This window comes from Equus przewalskii, chromosome 29 (genome assembly GCF_037783145.1).
Source record: "Equus przewalskii isolate Varuska chromosome 29, EquPr2, whole genome shotgun sequence".
NCBI lineage: Eukaryota > Metazoa > Chordata > Mammalia > Perissodactyla > Equidae > Equus > Equus przewalskii.
The window spans coordinates 21,965,213-21,984,255 of NC_091859.1; the positions used below are offsets into that span (position 1 = coordinate 21,965,213).

The following is a 19,043-nucleotide window of genomic DNA, read 5'->3' on the forward strand; positions in this document are numbered from 1 at the left end:
TTATTTTCCGTTATCTGATACGTCATGGAAAACCCACTTCTTCTTGACCTCTGATTAGGGATGGGTTGTCTAGATGTTGCACTTGCAATACTTTGGTCTTCTAGAGCATTCTTGTTATAGGTGACATTCATGTCCATATTGATAACGCTTTCTCTTTCACAACTGAGTAGAGTTGGTTTCATTGGAATTTTTCTTTCATGATTTTTTGGGACTTCTTTTCTGGTGGTACTTTCTCCTTTCTACCTGGGGACTCCCCTTTAAAAAAGCCGCAATCATTTCCTTACAAATGGAATCTTATTAGCAGCTCAGTGATTTGGCTCACTAAGTTGCCATTTTAATTTCTAATTAGCATTATGGTTTACCTTGAGTCCTATTATAGAATCTGTCTGATTTACCTAAATCAAGAACTTTGTTTTGGGCTTTTCTTTTGTTACCCTTTACTTAAAACTTTAATGCCTTTATTAATGTATTTCAAGTCAGGCCATGGGATCTGAGTGAGGGTGTCTGAAGTTAACATTGATTAAGATTCAATCAGAACATTTTAAACAGGCTATTTTTTGTTTGTTTGTTTGTTTTTTTTTTAAAGATTTTATTTTTTCCTTTTTCTCCCCAAAGCCCCCCGGTACATAGTTGTGTATTCTTCGTTGTGGGTCCTTCTAGTTGTGGCACGTGGGACGCCGCCTCAGCGTGGTTTGATGAGCAGTGCCATGTCCGCGCCCAGGATTCGAACTAACGAAACACTGGGCCGCCTGCAGCGGAGCGCGCGAACTTAACCACTCGGCCATGGGGCCAGCCCCATTAAGCAGGCTATCTTAAAGTGCATTATAGTAAAGATTATTGTCCTCTGTCACATTTTCATGTGTCTCTCATTCAAAACACACTAATTGAACCTAAAGAGATAAATAAAGCACTGTCTTTGCCACCAAGGCACTCATTATTTAGAGAATGTGGACAGTCACGTACACAGATGCCATATTGTAAAATACCTGCTAAAATAAAGAATGTATGAGATGGAGGGAATGAGTATCTAAATGTATGGAACTTGGAAGAAGTAGAGGAGGTGATGTTTGAGTGGGTTTTGAAGCACAGAGGGTGTAAGACCCTCGTGGAAGAGGAAACTATATGGGCAAAGACTTGGAGGCATCAAAGAGCATAGCATTATCAGGGAACAAGTAACATTTCTTCTTTTGTGCTTTTGGAGATTAGGTTGAATAGGGAGGTAGCTATGGGAGAAAAACGAGTTGAGAGGGAGATAAGCCTAGAAGTATAGTTATGATCAGAATAAAAAGGGCTGTGGAGGAGTTTGCACGTTAACAAGTATTGGAGGAGCCATTGAAGGGCTGGAAGACTGGAGGTTGAAGAGCCTAGAGACTAAGAGAAAGAGGAGACTGATTTACTCATCTAAATCAGTGGTTCCCAGTCCTTGCTGTACTTCAGAATTATCCTTGGCATTTGTTAATAATACAGATGTTTAAGTCCCTCTCCTGGAGATTTTTATTAAGTAGGTTTGGAGTGGGGATGAGCCATCTTAATTTTTTTTTTTTTTTGCTGAGGAAGAGTCGCCGTGAGCTAACATCTGTTGCCAGTCTTCCTCTATTTTGTATGTGAGTTGCTGCCACAGCATGGCTGCCGATGAGTGGTGTAGGTTCATGCCTGGGAACCGAACCTGGGCTGCCAAAGTGGAGCTCACTGAACTTAACCATTAGGCCACAGGGCTGGCCCCCACATCTTAATTTTTAAATAAACTCCACAGAGCATACTGATCAACAGCTAAGTTTGAGAAATGTCTGTGATAGCCCAAGAGAGAAAACAGGAAGTTTTAAAAAATCTCAGTTGGGTTCATGGATATATAGAGAGAAGCTGGTAGAGTCAAGTCAGATGATGCTGGTGTCCAGCTAGTTCAATGGAGCAGAAACTACTGAAGCAAATTTTGGGAATAAACGTAGAAAGCCCAGGGCAGTTGGCTAGTCAACTGAGATGGGATCAAAGGCAGTCCGCGTTAATATCAGGGCCGGTGAGTCTGTGCCACTGGTGTATTTTCCAGACTCCATACATAATCCAGAGGAGGGAAGTCTCCAAACTTTCACGGCCTTGGTCCCCTTCTCTCGTGTTGCATCATTTTTCCTTAGGCTGATTTTACCTGTTCTTATGCAAGCTGAAATATCTTGGTCCCCACAGCCTGTGATGCAAATGAAGGCACATTAACATTTAATTGTCAAAATGTAATAGCTTTTGTCTCCCTTCTGTTCAAGTAGGAATTTCTTCCCTCAAATTTTCCCACAGATATCTGGGGAATTTACTTCCTTCTTTCAACACTGGCCTCTTCTCCATCAAGCTCCCCCCTGTTGTTGCCTTTCAAGGGAGCCTGGCTCTGCAGGCACGTCTGTTCTCTCAGGGAGCCAAAGCTGGGCTAGCGTCTGTGGCAGAGGAGGGACAGATGAAGGAGCCTCTGTCCATCCCTACTGGTCGTGTCCTCCAAGCTGAACTGGCACTGCTGCCTTGACTCTCTCAGTCTTTTATGACACAGCTCCTTCAACATCTGACCTTTACCCTTTTCCCAAACATTTTCTCTGTTTTTTTTCTCAGTTTGGTTGAATGAGTGAAAAAGTGGAGATGATGGAGCATAACAGATGCCATCCTGTCTCCTTGACTGATTGGCTGATTCATTCATCAGTGATTCAATGGTTACACTGCACACTGTGTGTATATAAATTAGCTTTTGACCTAAGGTCTTTGGCACATAGACTCTAGAAACATGATTGCCGTGTAATATCACCTTTCTCATCTGAGGGAACTATTGTCCTATGCAGATGACTGAGAGTCTTTCTTGTTTTTTGAGATCGGCACCTGAGCTAACATCTCTTGCCAATCTTTTTTCTTCTCCTCCCCAAACCACCCCAGTACGTAGTTGTATATTCTAGTTGCAGGTCCTTCTAGTTGTGGCTTGTGGGGCGCCGCCTCATCATGGCTTGATGAGTGGTGCCATATCCACGCCCAGGATCAAACCAGCGAAACCCTGGGCTGGAGAAGTAGAGTGCACGAACTTAACCATTCGGCCACAGGGCTGGCCCCCAGATGGCTGAGATTCCTTTTTTTTTTTTGAGGAAGATTAGCCCTGAGCTAACATCTGCTGCCAATCCTCCTCTTTTTGCTGAGGAAGACTGGCCCTGAGCTAACGTCCATGCCCATCTTCCTCTACTTTATATGTGGGACACCTGCCACAGCATGGCTTGCCAAGCAGTGCCACCTCTGGACCTGGGATCCAAACCGGTGAACCGTGGGCTGCCAAAGTGGAACGTGTGCGCTTAACGGCTGCACCACGGGCCTGGCCCCTTGACTTGTTTCTTTTTTTAGATTCCACATATAAGTCTTACCATGCAGTACTTCTCTTTCTCTGTTTGGCTTATTTCACTTAGCAAAATGCCCTCGAGGTCATCTATGTTGTCCCAAATGGCAAGATTTCTTTCTTTTTTGAGGCTGAATAATATTCCATAACATTTTCTTTATCTATTCACCCATTGATGGACACTTAGGTTGTTTCCGTATCTTGGCTGTTGTGAATAATGCTGCATGAACATAGGAGTGCAGATATCTCTTCAAGATAATGATTTCATTTCCTTAGGATAAACATTCAGAAGTGGGATTGCTGGATCATATGGTAGTTCTATTTTTAATTTTTTGAGGAACCTTCATACTGTTTTCCATATTGGCTTTACCAGTTTACATTCTCACCAACAGAGTAAAAAGGTCCCTTTTCTCTGCATCCTCACCAACATTTGTTTTTTTGATAATGGACATCCTATCAGGTGCGAGGTGATATCTTATTATGGTTTTGATTTGCATTTCCCTGATGATGAGTGACGTTGAGCATCTTTTCATGTACCTGTTGGCCATTTGTATGTCTTCTTTGGAAAAATGTCTATTCAGGTTCTTTGCCCATTTTTAAATCGAGTTATTTGTTTTTTTGCTGTTGAATTGTAAGCGTTCCTTATATATTTTGGATATTAAGCCCTTATAGGGTATATGGTTTGCAAATATTTTCTCCCATTCTGTAGGTTGCCTTTTCATTTTGTTGATGGTTTCCTTTACTGTGCAGAAGCTTTTTAGTTTCATGTAGTCCCACTTGTTTAATTTTGCTTTTGTTGCCTGTATTTTGCTGTCAGATCTAAAAAATTGTTGTCAAGACCAATATCAAGGAGGTCTTCCTTTATGTGTTCCTCTAGGAATTTTATGGTTTCAGGTCTTACGTTTAGGTCTTTAATCCATTTTGAATTGATTTTTGTGTGTAGTGTAAGATTGAAGGTCCAATTTCATTCTTTTGCATATGGATATAGTTTTCCCAACACTATTTATTGAAGAGACTATCCTTTCCCCATTGGTTATTCTTGAGGACTTGTTGAAAATTAGTTGACTGTGTATATGGGGGCTTATTTCTGGGCTCTCTATGCTGTTCTATGTTTCTTTTTTCTTTTTCTAATACCATAATTTTTGATTACTATAGCTTTGTTGTATAGTTTGAGATCAGGGAATGTGGTGTCTCTAGCTTTGCTCTTCGTGCTCAAGAATGCTTTAACTATTTGCAGTCTTTCTGGTTCTATATGAATTCTTAAGATTGCCTTTCCTATTTCTGTGAGAAATGCCATTGGAATTTTGATAGGGATTGCCTTGAACTTGTAGATCACTTTAACAACGTTAATTCTTCCAGTCCATGAGCACAGCATATTTTTCCATTTATTTGTGTCCTCTTTGATATCTTTCAACAATGTTTTATAGTTTTCAGTGTACAGAGCTTATCCCTCCTTTGTTAAATTTATTCCTAACTATTTTACTGTTTTTGATCCTATTATAAATGCGATTTATTCTTAATTTCTTTTTTGGATAGTTTGTTGTTAGTATACAGCTATATAACTGATTTCTATATGTGGATTTTGGGTCCTGCAACTTTACTGAATTAATTTATCACTTCTAACAGGTTTTTTTGGGGGGTGGGTGGTGAGGAAGATTGGCTCTGAGCTATCATCTGTGGCAATCTTCCTCTATTTTGTATGTGAGATGCTGTCACAGCAAGGCTTGATGAGTGGTTGTAGGTCTGTGCCCAGGATCAGAACCTGTGAACCCTGGACCACTGAAGTGGAACGTGTGAACTTAACCACTATGCCACTGGGCTCGCCCCAGTTCTAACAGTTTTTTGGTGGAGTCCTTAGGGTTTTCTATATATAAGATCATATCATCTGCAAACAGAGAAAATTTTACTTCTTCCTTTCTGATTTTGATTCTTTTAAATTTTTTTCTTTTCTGATTGCTCTGGCCAGGATATCCAGTACCATACTGCACAGGAGTGGTGAGAGTAGGCACTCTTGTCTTGTTCCTAAGCATAGAGGAAATGCTTTCAACCTTTCACCACTGCATGTGCTGTTAGTTGTGGGTTTGTCATATACGGCCTTTATTATGTTGAGGTATGTTCCTTCTATATCCAATTTGTTGAGAGGTTTTTATCGTGAAAAGACGTTGAATTTTGTCAGATTCTTTTGTCTGCATCTATTGAAATGATCATATTATTTTTATGGTTCATTTTGTTAGTGTGGTGTATCACATTTATTGATTTGTATCACATTTATGTTGAACCATCCTTGTATCCCAGGAATAAATCTTGCTTGATCATGGCGTATGATCCTTTTAATATACTGTTGAATTTGGTTTGTTAATATTTTGTTGACAATTTTTGCATTTATGTTCGTCAGGGTTATTGATCTGTAGTTTTCTTTTTTTGTAGTATCTTTTTTAGGCTTTGGTATCAGGATAATGCTGGCTTCATAAAATCAATTTGGAAGTGTCCCCTTCTGTTTATTTTTTTGAAAGAGTTTGAGAAGGCTTGGTGTTAATTCTTCTTTAAATTTGTGGTGGAATTCACCAGGGAAGTCATCTGGCCCTGGGCTTTTCTTTATTGAGAGGTTTTTGATTATTGATTCATCTACATACTTGTTATTGATCTGTTTGTATTTTTTATTTCTTCATGATTCAGTATTGATAAGTTGTATGTTTCTAGGACTTTATCTATTTATTTTAGGTTATCCACTTTTTTGGTGTATAATTGTTCATAGTAGTCTCTTATGATCCTTTGTATTTCTGTGATATCAGTAATAATGTCTCCTCTTTCATTTCTGATTTTGTTTATCTGAATCTTCTCTCTTTTTTTAGTCTAGCTAAATGTTAGTCAATTTTGTTCGTCTTTTCAAAAAACTAGCTCTTATTTTAGTTGATCTTTTCTATTATCTTTCTGATCTCTATTTCATTTATTTCCCCTCTGATTTTTGTTATTTCCTTCCTTTTATTAACTTCAGACTTAGTTTTTGTTCTTTTTCTTGTTCTTTGAGATGTAAAGTTATATTGTTTATTTGAGGTTTTTCTTTTTCTTAATGTAGGCATTTCACTATAAACTTCTCTCTTAGAACTGCTTTTGGTGCATCCCATAAGTTTTGGTATGTTGTGCTTCCATTTTCCTTTGTCTTAAGATGTTTTTTGATTTCTCTTTTGATTTTGTTTTCTTTATAAAAAACTTAATAAAGAGTGTTAAAAATGTTCAAATATGTTTTTGGCCACTGAGCCTGTAATCACATCTTTTCTCATTTGATTAAGGATAGATTAAATTATATTCATATACTTCCTAGTATTAAATTATCCTTGTATTCCTGGGAGAGAGACAATATAATTACAGTGCATTATTCCTTTAATATGTTGCTAGAGTCAGCATGTAGGTATTTTATTTAAGATGTTTGCATTTATATATATTTTATATATATATATATGTTTCTAGGTGTATTCATTTTTCAGGTTTTGTTATCAAGGTTATAATAATTTTGTAAAATTATTTTAGAAGCTATCTATCTTTCTCTGTAGTTAGAAATTTTTCAAATGGCATAGGAATTATCAGTTCCTTGAGATTTGAAATTTTTTTGTGAATGAAATCAGCTGAGCTTGACACTTTTGTGGGAAGTATTTTTTTTGGATATCTGTCTCAGTTTCCTCCATTGTTATTCCTGTGTTCAAGTTTTCTGCTTCTTGAGTCGGTTTGCTGATTTTGTATTTTCATCCCAAATGGTCAATGATGTTGTGCATCTTTTTATGTGCTTATTTGCCATTTGTGTACCTTCTTTGGAGAAAAGTCTGTTCAAATCCTCTGTCTATTTTTTTTTTTTTCATGAGGAAGATTGTCCCTGAGCTAACATCTGTGCCAGTCTTCCTCTATTCTGTATGTAGGTTGCTGCCACAGCATGGCTTGATGTGTGGTGTAGGCCTGTGCCTGGGATCTGAACCTAGAAACCTTGGGCTGCCAAAGCAGAGCATGTGAACGCAACCACTATGACACTGGGCTGGCCCCCCCTTGTCCATTTCTTAATGGGGTTATGTGTCTTTTTATTATTGACTTATAACACTTCTTTATGTATTCTGCATGCAAGTCCCTTGTCAGATATATGATTTGCAAATATTTTCTCCCATTCTATGTGTTGTCTTTTCACTTTCTTCCTTTTTTTTTTCCAAGGTAGATTAGCCCTGACCTAACATCTGCTGCCAATCCTCCTCTTTTTGCTGAGGAAGACTGGCCCTGAGCTCACATCTGTGTCCATCTTCCTCTACTTTATATGTGGAACGCCTGCCACAGCATGGCTTGACAAGCAGTGTGTAGGTCCACACCCAGGATCTGAATCAGCAAACCCTGGGCTGCTAAAGCAGAATGTGCAAACTGTCTTTTCACTTTCTTTTTTTTTTTTTTGAAGATTGGCACCTGAGCTAACATCTGTTGCCAATCTTTTTTTTCTTTGTTTTATTTTTCTTCTTCTCCCGAAAGCTCCTCAGTATGTAGTTGTACATTCTAGTTGTGAGTGCTTCTGGTTGTGCCATGTGGGACGCTGCCCCAGCATGGCCTGATGAGCGGTGCCATGTCTGCACCCAGGATCCGAACTGGCAAAACACCAGGCTGCTGAAGTGGAGCACGTGAACCCAACCACTCAGCCATGGGGCTGGCCCCTCTTTTCACCTTCTTGATGGTATCATTTGAAGTTTTAGAGTTTGATGAAGTTCAATTTATCTACTTTTTCTTTTGTTGATGTGCTTTTGGTGTTGTATCTAAGAAACCATTGCCTAACCCAAGGTCGTGAAGATTTAATCCTATGTTTTCTTCTAAGAATTTTATAATTTTTGCTGTTACGTTTGGGTCTATAACTCATTTTGAGTTAATATTTGTAAATGGTGTCACTTACGGGTCCAACTTCATTCTTCTGCCTGTGAATGTCTAATTGTCCCAGCACCATTTGTTGGACAGACTATTCTTTCTTTATCATTCATTTAATTTTAATCTTTATGTGGGTTTTTGCGTTAGAGCTCAATTAGAGAATCTTTACCTTTTAATTTAATTTAAAAGAGGAGTTTTACCCATTTAAATGTGTTATTATTGCTGATATATTAAGCCTGCCTTTGAAATATTATTTAGATCTTCTGATTTGTATGTTTCTTTTGTTTTATGTATTATCACTCTATATATAACCTTTTCAAAAGATGATTGCTTTTCCTTCAGGTTTATAGAATAAGTGTTTTTGTGTATTTTATTTCTTCTTACTGATAGTAAGAAATCCAATAATGTTCATTTCATAAACCACATATGCCAATAGTCTCATTACTCGAGAGTCACATTTCAGGTTGCAGTAAAGGTAGGTGTATATTCATCAGTATAAATGCAGATGATTGTGTTATGGACTTTTCAAGGACAATGAAATATGATGGCAGATATTCAGAGGGTTTGATTTGAAAATGAAATGCCTCATATTGATGTGTGATAGTAATGATAAACATATTAAACATACAAATATGATGCCATTGCCTTGTTTAATAGCTATTTTTTTACTTAGCCTTATTTAGTAGCTATTTTTTACTTCTATAAAATCATTCATTGCCTGAAATGTGTATACCACTGAGGCTCAGAAAACTACATGTAGCAAGATTATGTTTAACCTCACCAGAACTCTACAAATATAAATGAAGTTCACATTCTTTGAATGTCTTTTTCTACTTTCACACTTTATTACAGGAAGCTTATTCTTTAATTGAGAAGATTGAAGCAGAACAAAATGCCCTATATTCATATCAAAAATATCTGGAAAGTTCGAAAAGAAAGATAAGCAGAATTCCTCCTCCACCTATCGTGCTATCCCGAACTCATTGTTCTGTGACACTGAAACCTGCTCCATTTGCTTCAGATGTTAAGGTATGTTGTCCGTTATGATCTTTACCTCAAGCAAAGCAACAGAAGTGCTTTTGTAACTTAATGACTGATACTTTTATTGCTTTTGGGTCTTGAATAATCTTATTTATAAGCACAGACACTGGGATTAGTATTCTAATGTCTTAGTTATACTTCCTGCGTGATCTTTTGCTCTTTACGCTATTTCCCTTTCTGCTCCATATAACCTTGCTATCTACAAGTAGATAGCAAGGAGAAATGATAGAGAAACAGTTCTCTCTAAGTATCTTTGTCACCATGGCAAAGTCACATACTGACATACTAATGCTCAAGATAGAGAAGGTCTCAATTGAAGTGGAATCAGACATTTCAAGAGGCTAGAAGTTACTCTCACAGCCAATGATGGAGATGAGGAAATTTGGGGGTGGTGAATTCAGTGCCTCTTTCCTCATTTCTTCCAAGTAAATGGGGATTCTTTTAAAGCAAACAAATGATTATGTTATGTTATAAATCTTTATGTGTTTACTGAAGAATAAGCTCTTTCTCCCATCCCAATGCCTGGGAACTTGACCTAAATATTATGTAACTTGAGGTTTAGTTTCCTCACAAGCGTTTGGTTCCACCTTTTATATTTTAAATATTATGTTTTTCTCTTTTGTATGATCAACATGCTCTTTGATGTTTATAAAAGTAAAGTTTTATCTTTGATTCTCTTTAGGATGTTCTGCTTGAATTTACGTCAACTTGGTATAGTGGAAAGGGCACAAGATTTAAAGTCAGGCAGATACAGGTTTAAAATTCTAGCTCCACCCCTTACTATGACCTTAGGAAATCTAAAGATACTTCCTGAGGTGTTTTCTTGTTTTTGTTTGTTTGTTTGTTTACTGTGAAAGTTAAATGAGATAATACATAACATTCTTGGCATATTAACTGATGTCCCTTCATCTCTTGTATTAACATATGTAGTAAAGTTTGCTAAAAACAGTTAATGACATTATAGACTGGAATTACATTATTTAATGATTAGTTTTCATAAATCTTGTCCAGTAAGCATTATTGAGTGTGTCTTATGTGTTAAGCTCTGTAAAAGGTAATTGAGGAATAAAAATCAACACAAAGCATGGTCTCATTCTTTGAGGAGCTTCAGACTAATGGGAGAAATACGTCAGTGAGAAGTCATACCACCTTCGTAATGCTTTATAATTGGAGGAATAGAGGCCTCATCCATCTCGCACCCAGGCTGTGCTATAATAAATGCATTATTGCAATTGCTAGCAGTTTTAAAATTCCACTTTGGATTTTTTTTGGATCTGTTTAAGACTAAGGATTCACTTACTTTGGAAATTCAGTACAGAGCTAAGACTAGATGATTTACCAAGAGTTTTTGTTTATTTTTATTCAAACGTTTTGGCTTATTTAACTCAAATCTTATTTTTTATGTATTTCAATTCAGTGACTTGTTTATTTCATGGAAACAGCAAGGGAGTAGAAATAGGGAGAAATGAGTCTCATGCTTCACCTATGGGTGTAGGACTTGTCACTTAGCACAACCTATGAAGTTTGTGAATATTATACATTAGTGGAGCTGTGGGCTCCGGCACATTATTACCTTCGGTTACCTGCGCATCAGCACTAGATGGTGCTATGGGCTTCAATAAGTTTTCAGGTTTGAGCATTCGGCCATCTTTTGTTTTATCAAAATCTCTTGTGAAGGCATTTGTTTCATTAAAATCTGTTTTAATAGTTGAAAATGCTGCTGTTATTTATAAACGATCACTTCTCAAGTTACTGGTGAATTGTTCTTGGTGTTTTCACTCTTGTGTGGGTTCTAATTACACAGCGCTTCTTACAGTTACACAAACCAAGGCGTTTTCATCTGTGGCACCAAATAAAAATATAAAGCCTGATTATAAAAATGCTTTTAGAGAGAATTTTACCCTGCAAATTCCGGTTTATATATAGAGCTTAACTTACAGCAATAATGATCTAAGTCATGTAGCACAGTCTTTCTGCCTTTTATTTTTTCCTCTGAAAATTGGTACTCTTTTTGCATGGAAAGTCAAGGAAAGTTAGTTTCTGAATTTTTTCTGAGACTCATCTGGTTTTTTTCCCCCTGGCTGCCAGCTTCCCAGTTCCTTCAAAGCTCTCTATGTCATTAGGGTTCTCCTGCCTGTGTCTAGTGCTCCTTAATCACCTGAAATATTTTCTTTGGAGACCAAAAGGTTTGGACACCTGCACCAGAAATTCTAACTCATTAAGGCTAAGCAGACTTGGGTATATGCAATTTAAAAAAATAGTTGATTCTGTATAGACTGTATTTTAGAAAGTGATTCTGCTGCACAGTCAGGGTTGAGAACTAACTACTCACGCAGACAAGAGCCATTAGAATTTTGCTGTAGGCCTGGAGGAAGAAAAATCAGGCTAAGCTGTAAGAGGTAGTTGCCCCTTAGAGGCAGTTACATTTTCCCTGCTTTCCAGCTCCCCTTATAATTTAGGAGTTGAGATGTTGTGAGGTGGAGCCTCTGGGAAAAGGGAGAGCCAGGAAGATGACAAGCCCCATCCCCAACCCCTGGGCAGTATGGCTCCTTCATAATGCTGTTTCCCAGGTATCAACTCGCTCCCTCTTTTCCTACGGTGAGAATAGTTCATTTAATTAAGGAATCTCCATTATTTTGGTATCTTGGCAGAAGGACCATTGTCTAACCATTTAATGAAGTTTGGTTGTTTCTGTGGAATTTGCATTTTGCCTTTGGTTTATGTCTATATTTAAGAATTATCAAAGGAGTATCTTGTTTCACAAAATTTATAAACTAGAGAAGAAAATTACCCATAGTCTTACCATTTGATCATCCAAACTCTACCACTATTCTTCTTTAGGAACATTTTCTTCTGGGCTTTTTCATATGTATTTTTACACTTTATTTTAAATACTACAATGTAGTATCTTGCTTCTTTTTCCACTTGCTTTTTTGGTCATATATTCTTAATTAAAATATGAAAATTGTTTCAGTATTGATCTATTTTTCATCAAGATCAAGTCATCTTTGGAATCACTCCCTGCCGTTCTCTAATGTTGGGCAAGTTACTGAACATTTCTGCGTCTCCGTTTTCTCTCAAGCAAAATGGCAACAGTAATCCCATTGCATAAGAATGTTGCAAATATTAGAAAGTGTATGTAAGTTTCATAACAATACTTAGCACATAGGAACTGCTCAGCTAATGGTGGTTAAAATAATCAATAACGAATAATATTTTAGTCTTGATAGTCCCAGGTAAACGAGCCCTGTATTTGTCTTTATGTTTTAAAGATTAAACTTCTTTGTAAAGTTAGATTTCATGTTTTAAAACTTGAATGCTTAAATTTTTCTTTAGAAAAGTATTCCTTTTGCTACGTCATGATTGAATTGAATGCCTTGTTAAGCAGGATACAGATGACGAGCTTGTCTCTCTCCTCGGCAGGTCTCCTGGTACTGCATTTTGGGGTGCAAAGCAAAAGGGAGCTATGGAAAAGTAAGACTAAACAATAATCATCTCCCAAGCTCAGGAGAAGCGGTACGTCAAATTTAAAAAAGTTCTAAATGTCAGGAAATCTTACCAAAAGCCTCATTAATCACAATTGAGCGTTTTCCCCACATGAAGTCATTATTTCAGTAAATTTCTCTTATTTCAACTTGAGTCATAACTAAAATCCAACAGTAAATGAAAAAGGCTTTATTTTATTACATGTAAAGTTTACTTAATTATGTTTTCAAAGTCACGTTAATTTTCCATACATAACTTGACACATGTTTTTGTTAATAGATACCAGCTGATGGTAAAAGCATTTTTGAAGTGAAGGGTTTAGAAACCAATGAAAAATACATCTTTGCAATTGCCGCTTATTCCTCTAATGGGAAGCTTGTTGGTGATGCTGTAGGAGAGACAACTAAACCAATTCTGGTTTATCCACCTCTTTCTGCTGTTACTGCTCGGATGTTCTTGACGCAGGTAGAAGAGTCTTCTGCTAACTTTTTCCTCTATTTTTTTTTTCTGTTAAGCGGTTACTAAGTAATTTCTGATGGAAAAAAACATCATAGCAGATATTCTAAAGCTCCTGTAACACATATTTTCAATTGGTGCAGTTTAGTCTCATAAGATAGGAATCATTCGCTCTCTTATTAGTGAGTTTGCTTTTTACAATAACATTTTTTTTCTGGATTGCACATGTAACATATTAATTTTAGAAATTTGGAAAATTAACTAGAGTGCCCAAAGAGGAAAGCGAATGTTATGTGTTATCTTATGCTACTCTGTCATCTAGAGTAACAGTTCTTAATCTGGGGCAATTTTGGCCCCCAGGGGATGTTTGTCAATGTCTAGAGACATTTTTTGTTGTCATAACCCAGAGGGGTGCTACCGGCATCGAGTGGGTAGAGGCCAGGGATGCTGATAAGCTTCCTACAATGCAAAGGACAGCCCGTCATAACAAAGAATTATCCAGCCCAAAATGTCAATAGTGCCAAGGTTGAGGAACGCTGATCCAGAGATATCCTTTCATTTGTGTGTGTGTATACATTTAAACACACATACACATATTTATATATACATATATACACACATATGTGTATGAATTTCTTTATAATATATAATTTTAATCATATTACATATTATATTACATCCTGATATGTTTGTTTAATATGTTATAGTTGACATTTTCCCCTTCCTTTAAATATCCTTCCAAAAGGTAATTTTTAACGGTTACATGGTATTGCATTCTATAGATAGATCATAGTTTATTTAGTGATTCTTCATTGTACATTTAGATATTTTCCAGCCTTTTGCTATTATAAGCAAAACTGTGATACACATCTTTATATATAAATCTTTATCTGCATCCATGATTGCTTTTTTTTTTTTTGAGGAAGATTAGCCCTGAGCTAACATCTGCCACCAATCCTCCTCTTTTTGCTGAGAAAGACTGGCCCTGAGCTCACATCTGTGCCCATCTTCCTCTACTTTATATGTGGGATGTCTACCACAGCATGGCTTGACAAGCAGTGCGTAGGTCCGCACCCAGGATCCGAATTGGCGAACCCCGGGCCACGAAAGCAGAATGTGCAAACTTAACTGCTGCTCCACCAGGCTGGCCCCCATGATTACTTTTTTGGGATAAATTTATAGACGTGAAATTTCTGGATTAATAAACACAGATAGACCAGAGTTCAAGTTCTAGCTCCTCACAGTAGCCATGTGATATTGGGCAAGTTTCATCTGTGAAGTGGGAATAATAATAGTAGCTCTCTCCCCGAGATATTATGAGTATTAAATGAAATTAGGCATGTCAGATGTTTACTCATAGCACTTATCACATAGTAGGCACATAATAAATATTATTATTGTTTTTAGTTATGGATATCCTCATGAATTAACATGCTTGCTAAAATGATTGCCTGACTTAAAATGTGTCTCCAGTGAATAGGACACTGGAAAGACTGATGCATTGACCTAAGTCTCAAGCACCCAATTTTAAGCCTGTTGTTGGCTGTGAAGCTGATGGCTATTCTAAATTTTATCACATTTCTATTGTGCTATTTTTTTCTCTTAATAGTTGATTAGTATTATAAGCTAAGATCTTAGTGGTGTTTTATATTATAATATTTTTCAAAGAAAATTAAATTGAGAGAATTGCTAGGATTTGTCTACCATTGATTTAGCATGTCATATTGGCTCATGGTTTTCTGGTGTTTTTATTTCTTTGGAATCTAATATATTCCCTAATTTGCAGTGATGGAATTATCTCAAAGTGAGGAGGCAAATATTTTGTCAAGGCCTAATTTTTCTCCAGGGAGTAGTTTGACTTTTGGGCTTCATTTGGCAGAACTTTCATTGAAAGTTAATAAAACTAAGTCCAAGTTATACTGCTGGGATAATGAGAAGTGTCATAAGTAATGACCTGTGGTCCTTCATTGATCCTCTATTTGTGGTATTGTAGTTCATTTATGACAGCGTATGAGCGCTCCCCCTCGTAATGTTAAGTGACCAAAGCAAAATTTTCTCACTTAAAACCTCCTTAATTTACAACTTAAGTGTGAGCTTTTATTTTCTAGCAAGAAAATGTATCTTTCTTTTGGAATTGCAATCTATTTTTCATGAGAGTGGTTAGTTTTTAGTTATAAGATAATTCTGTTCTTTAAAAAATATTACCACAAATATTTTATAGTAAGATATAGAGATGTTTGACTAAGTGCCTATGATGGACTTGGGGCTTTAGGTTGTGTTTCTGCTCAATATTATTCTATAGACATTAATAAAGTCAGGTGAATCTTTACCAAATTTTCCCTTAATGTAGAAAGCTATCAATTTAGGCTATCTGAAAAGTTTTTTAGGAATCTTTATGAATGCTATATTTTCTGTGGCTGTTTTTCAATTTCCACCTTTTTATAGCCTCATTGCTTTTTATTCTCCCTTTTTAAGTCAGGACTGGCTAGATAATGTGAGATAAAATGAGAAAATTAGAAGTCTATGAGCAGGATTTTAGGAGTTTAGGCAAATTGCTTGGTCTCAATTTCCCTATCTGTAAAATGGATGTACGACCAAATACTGTGTACTGCTGGATTATTGAATTACAAAATCAAATAGTGAGTGGGCACAATGGCTTGTCAAGAAAAGGAAATGGGGAGTATTATTAATTAAAAAACTACTGTGTGCCAGGCGTTTTAAAATTTCATCATTTCATTTATTATAATAACTCAGTGAAGTGGTATTATTGCTTTCATTTCATAGTTGAGGAAAACGAGATTAATTTAATTCTTCCTCTGCCAATCTCATTTTATTCTGGAAAGGGTGTCTCAGAGAGGTTAAGTGATTTACCCAAGGTTACTTGGGTAGCACACGGTAAGCCTGATGCTTGAACCAGCTCGTGCCTCTCTACTGCTCTGTCCAGGTTCCAAGGAAGTCATGTGTTCCACCTCTAACATGTGCCAAGTTATTCTAAAGCCCATTTCTCTTGTCTGTTCTCTGCCTGGGTTGGTGTTGTTCAGCAGGTGCTGATGACAGCATTGGTGGTCGAGTTTGATTCTGGGACATGAATGCTTTGTCAGTAATCACAGTGGTGGCAGGAGAATGAAACTCATACATTTTTTTCCACTTCATGTATGAATTCATTGAAACTCTTAAATTAATAGAGGTTTGTGTTTTTTCTATGATCATTCAAATAAAAAAAAATACGTAAAGCTACCAGGTAAAAGATAGTCACCCTAATTCTTAAAGCTAAGAAGTTTCAACTCTTCTTTACCCCCTCATCTTCTGGCTGAATCTTACTACTCTCTCTACTTATCTATTTATTGATGAACTATTTATTCAATGGCTATTTTATGCCAAGTTCTATTCTAGATGCTGTCTCTTCTTCCTTTGAACTGTCTTTGTTATCAATCTCATTACCACAACAATAACCCTGGGGTAGATAATTTTGACTTATGGTTTCAGTTAAGACTGATTGCAAGTATGGGAACCAGCCTGACTTAGGGGAAAGCAGCCGGGCCTTGGGAAGGCTGCAGAGTCCTGGCAAGCCCAGGTCTCGTACCTTTGGTTCTCTCTATGCAGCTGCTTTCTTTTTCTCTCTCTAAAGATTGACTTTCTTTCCTTCTCCATCTCTGGAGAAAAAGTGGCAGCTCCTGAATTTTTATATATCCCTCAATTTCAGCTATAAACAGAGACCGGCTAGCTGGCTCCTAATCTTGATTCCAAATTCCTGGGAAAGAGATCTGATTGGCCCACCAAATGTAATAAAGAGTCTGACTTCATTTTCAATGTTTGACCACTGACTTGTTTTTAAACCTCACCCCTCTTTTTTCTTTTGCCCTCTATCTAGGCATGCTGATAGGGAGGTCGGTGGGCTCACCTTCTCCTTTAGAAATTTAAATCTCCCAGCTCTCAGGAACTTTCCCCACTCCCACCTCCCAGCCACTAATCAAAGCCCAACCCTTTCCTTTTGCTTTGCCCAAGCCAGCCCAGACTTGCTTGTGCCTGCCCAACTCTCCTGGGAGTCCCTTGTCTGAGTAATAAACTTTCTTCAGATTTTCCTGGTGCATGTAGCGTCATCAATCTCAACATCAGAACCACACTTTGGGTAGGGGGTCCATCTTGCTCTGCAAGGGGTGCTATAAAACACCCAGCTTGGGTCAGGGACTCACCCTGAGTCAGTCAACCATATTATATTACAACTGCTGCATGTCCTCTTCTGTGAGTAGAGGGAAATTATCAGGAAAAGAGGATTTTTAAATTCACTTAATGCATTATGATTGAGAGCTTACCCTGTACCAGGCATTGCTCCAGGCTAGTGATTTTAAACCTTGGGCATGTATCAGAATAATCTGGAGTGCTGGTTAAACAGACTGCTGGGTCCTAACACCAGAGTTTATGATTCACTAGGTCAGGGGTAGGGCCTGGAATTTTGCATTTCTAACAACTTCCTAGGTGATGTTGATGCTGATGATCCAGGGACCATACTTTGAGAACCACTGTTCTAAGCAAAGGGAACAAAATGTCGTGGTAGGAGATAAGTCGTAAACAATGAACACAGTAAATAAGTAAATTATCCAGTATGTTAGAAGCTAAGCTCTATGGAAATAAAATTGGAGTATGGTCAGAGGAATTGGAAACTTGCAGTGGGGAATGGAAGGTAGATTACAGTATTAAGTAGGTTGATCAGAGGAGGCCTCATCTAGATGAGATTTGAGCAGAGACTTGAAGGAGGTGAGGCGTGGTTAAGGAAGAGCATTCTGCAGAAGGAGTTAGAGCTAAAGCCTTAAGGTTTCCAGAAGTGCACCTGGTGTGTTTGATAACAGCAAGGAGGCCAGTCGAGTTGGAGCAGAGGGACCCAGGGAGAGTAAATGGATAGGTCAGAGAGGTTAAAAAGTGAGTGGGTGGGTGGGGAAGCAGAACATGAAAAGACTTCTAGGCCATTCTATGAACTTTGGCTTTTACCTTGAGTGAAATGGGTTTTGAGTAGCAAGGTGACATAACGTGACTTCTATTTTCAAAGGCTCACACTGGCTGCTGTGTTGGGAAGCTGCTGTGTTAGATCATAAGGGGGAAAAGGGTGGAAGCACAGGGACCTGTCTATTGCTGTAATTCAATGACAGGTAGAGGTGGCTTGGCCAGTGTGATAGTAGCTGACATGGTGAGAAGTGGTCAGCTTCTAGATATGTTTTGAAGGAGGAGTTAACAAGAGTTCCCAATGGAAATAATGTAAAGAGAAAAGTGAAAGATGACTCAAGGATTCTTAGCTAACTGGTAGGATAGACCACACTGACCGAGTTGGAGGAGGCTGTGGGTGGTCTAGATTTGGGTCAGGGGAAGATCAGAAATTCAGTTTGGGGGATGCTGAGGTAAGACGCTTGTTAGATATTCAGAGAGAATTGCTGAATAGTCAGTTAGATGTATGAATGTGGAGTTTGGGAGAGACGTCTAGGCAGGAGAAGGATTTGAGAGTAGTCATGTAACAATTAAAGCCGTGGGGCTGGGTGATATCACCAAGGAAATGAGTGCAGAGAGAGAAGAGGAGAGGTCCAAAGACTGAGCCCCGGGGCATGCCAATATGAAGAGGTTGCGGAAAAGAGGAGGAGCTTGCACAGGCCACTGAAAAGGAATGTGGAAAAAACCCCCTCAAGTGTGATGTTCTGGAAGCCAAGTGAAAGTCATGTATCAAGGAGGATGTCTCTACTGTACTTAATTATTCCATTCGACTTCTAGTGCTTCTTTCTCGTTTTAACCTCACCCCCTCTAAAATCAATTCTACACATCACTACCAGCTAGCCATCTTTGAGCC

General features: G+C 37.8%; 1 protein-coding gene across 12 annotated transcripts in view; it reads left to right on the plus strand.

Annotated features, from left to right (window-relative positions):
- CFAP54 (cilia and flagella associated protein 54) overlaps positions 1 to 19,043 on the plus strand; it is a 301,390-nt gene that overhangs the window by 68,165 nt on the left and 214,182 nt on the right. For all 12 annotated transcript variants that reach the window (XR_011534742.1, XM_008516610.2, XM_070600221.1 and 9 more), the window contains 3 exons: positions 9,083 to 9,259; positions 12,695 to 12,787; positions 13,037 to 13,222. Coding sequence is in view for 11 of the 12 variants with exons in the window: in XM_008516610.2 (XP_008514832.2) it covers positions 9,083 to 9,259; positions 12,695 to 12,787; positions 13,037 to 13,222 (456 nt within the window). In the remaining variant the exon portion in view is untranslated. The remainder of the gene's footprint in view (positions 1 to 9,082; positions 9,260 to 12,694; positions 12,788 to 13,036; positions 13,223 to 19,043) is intronic.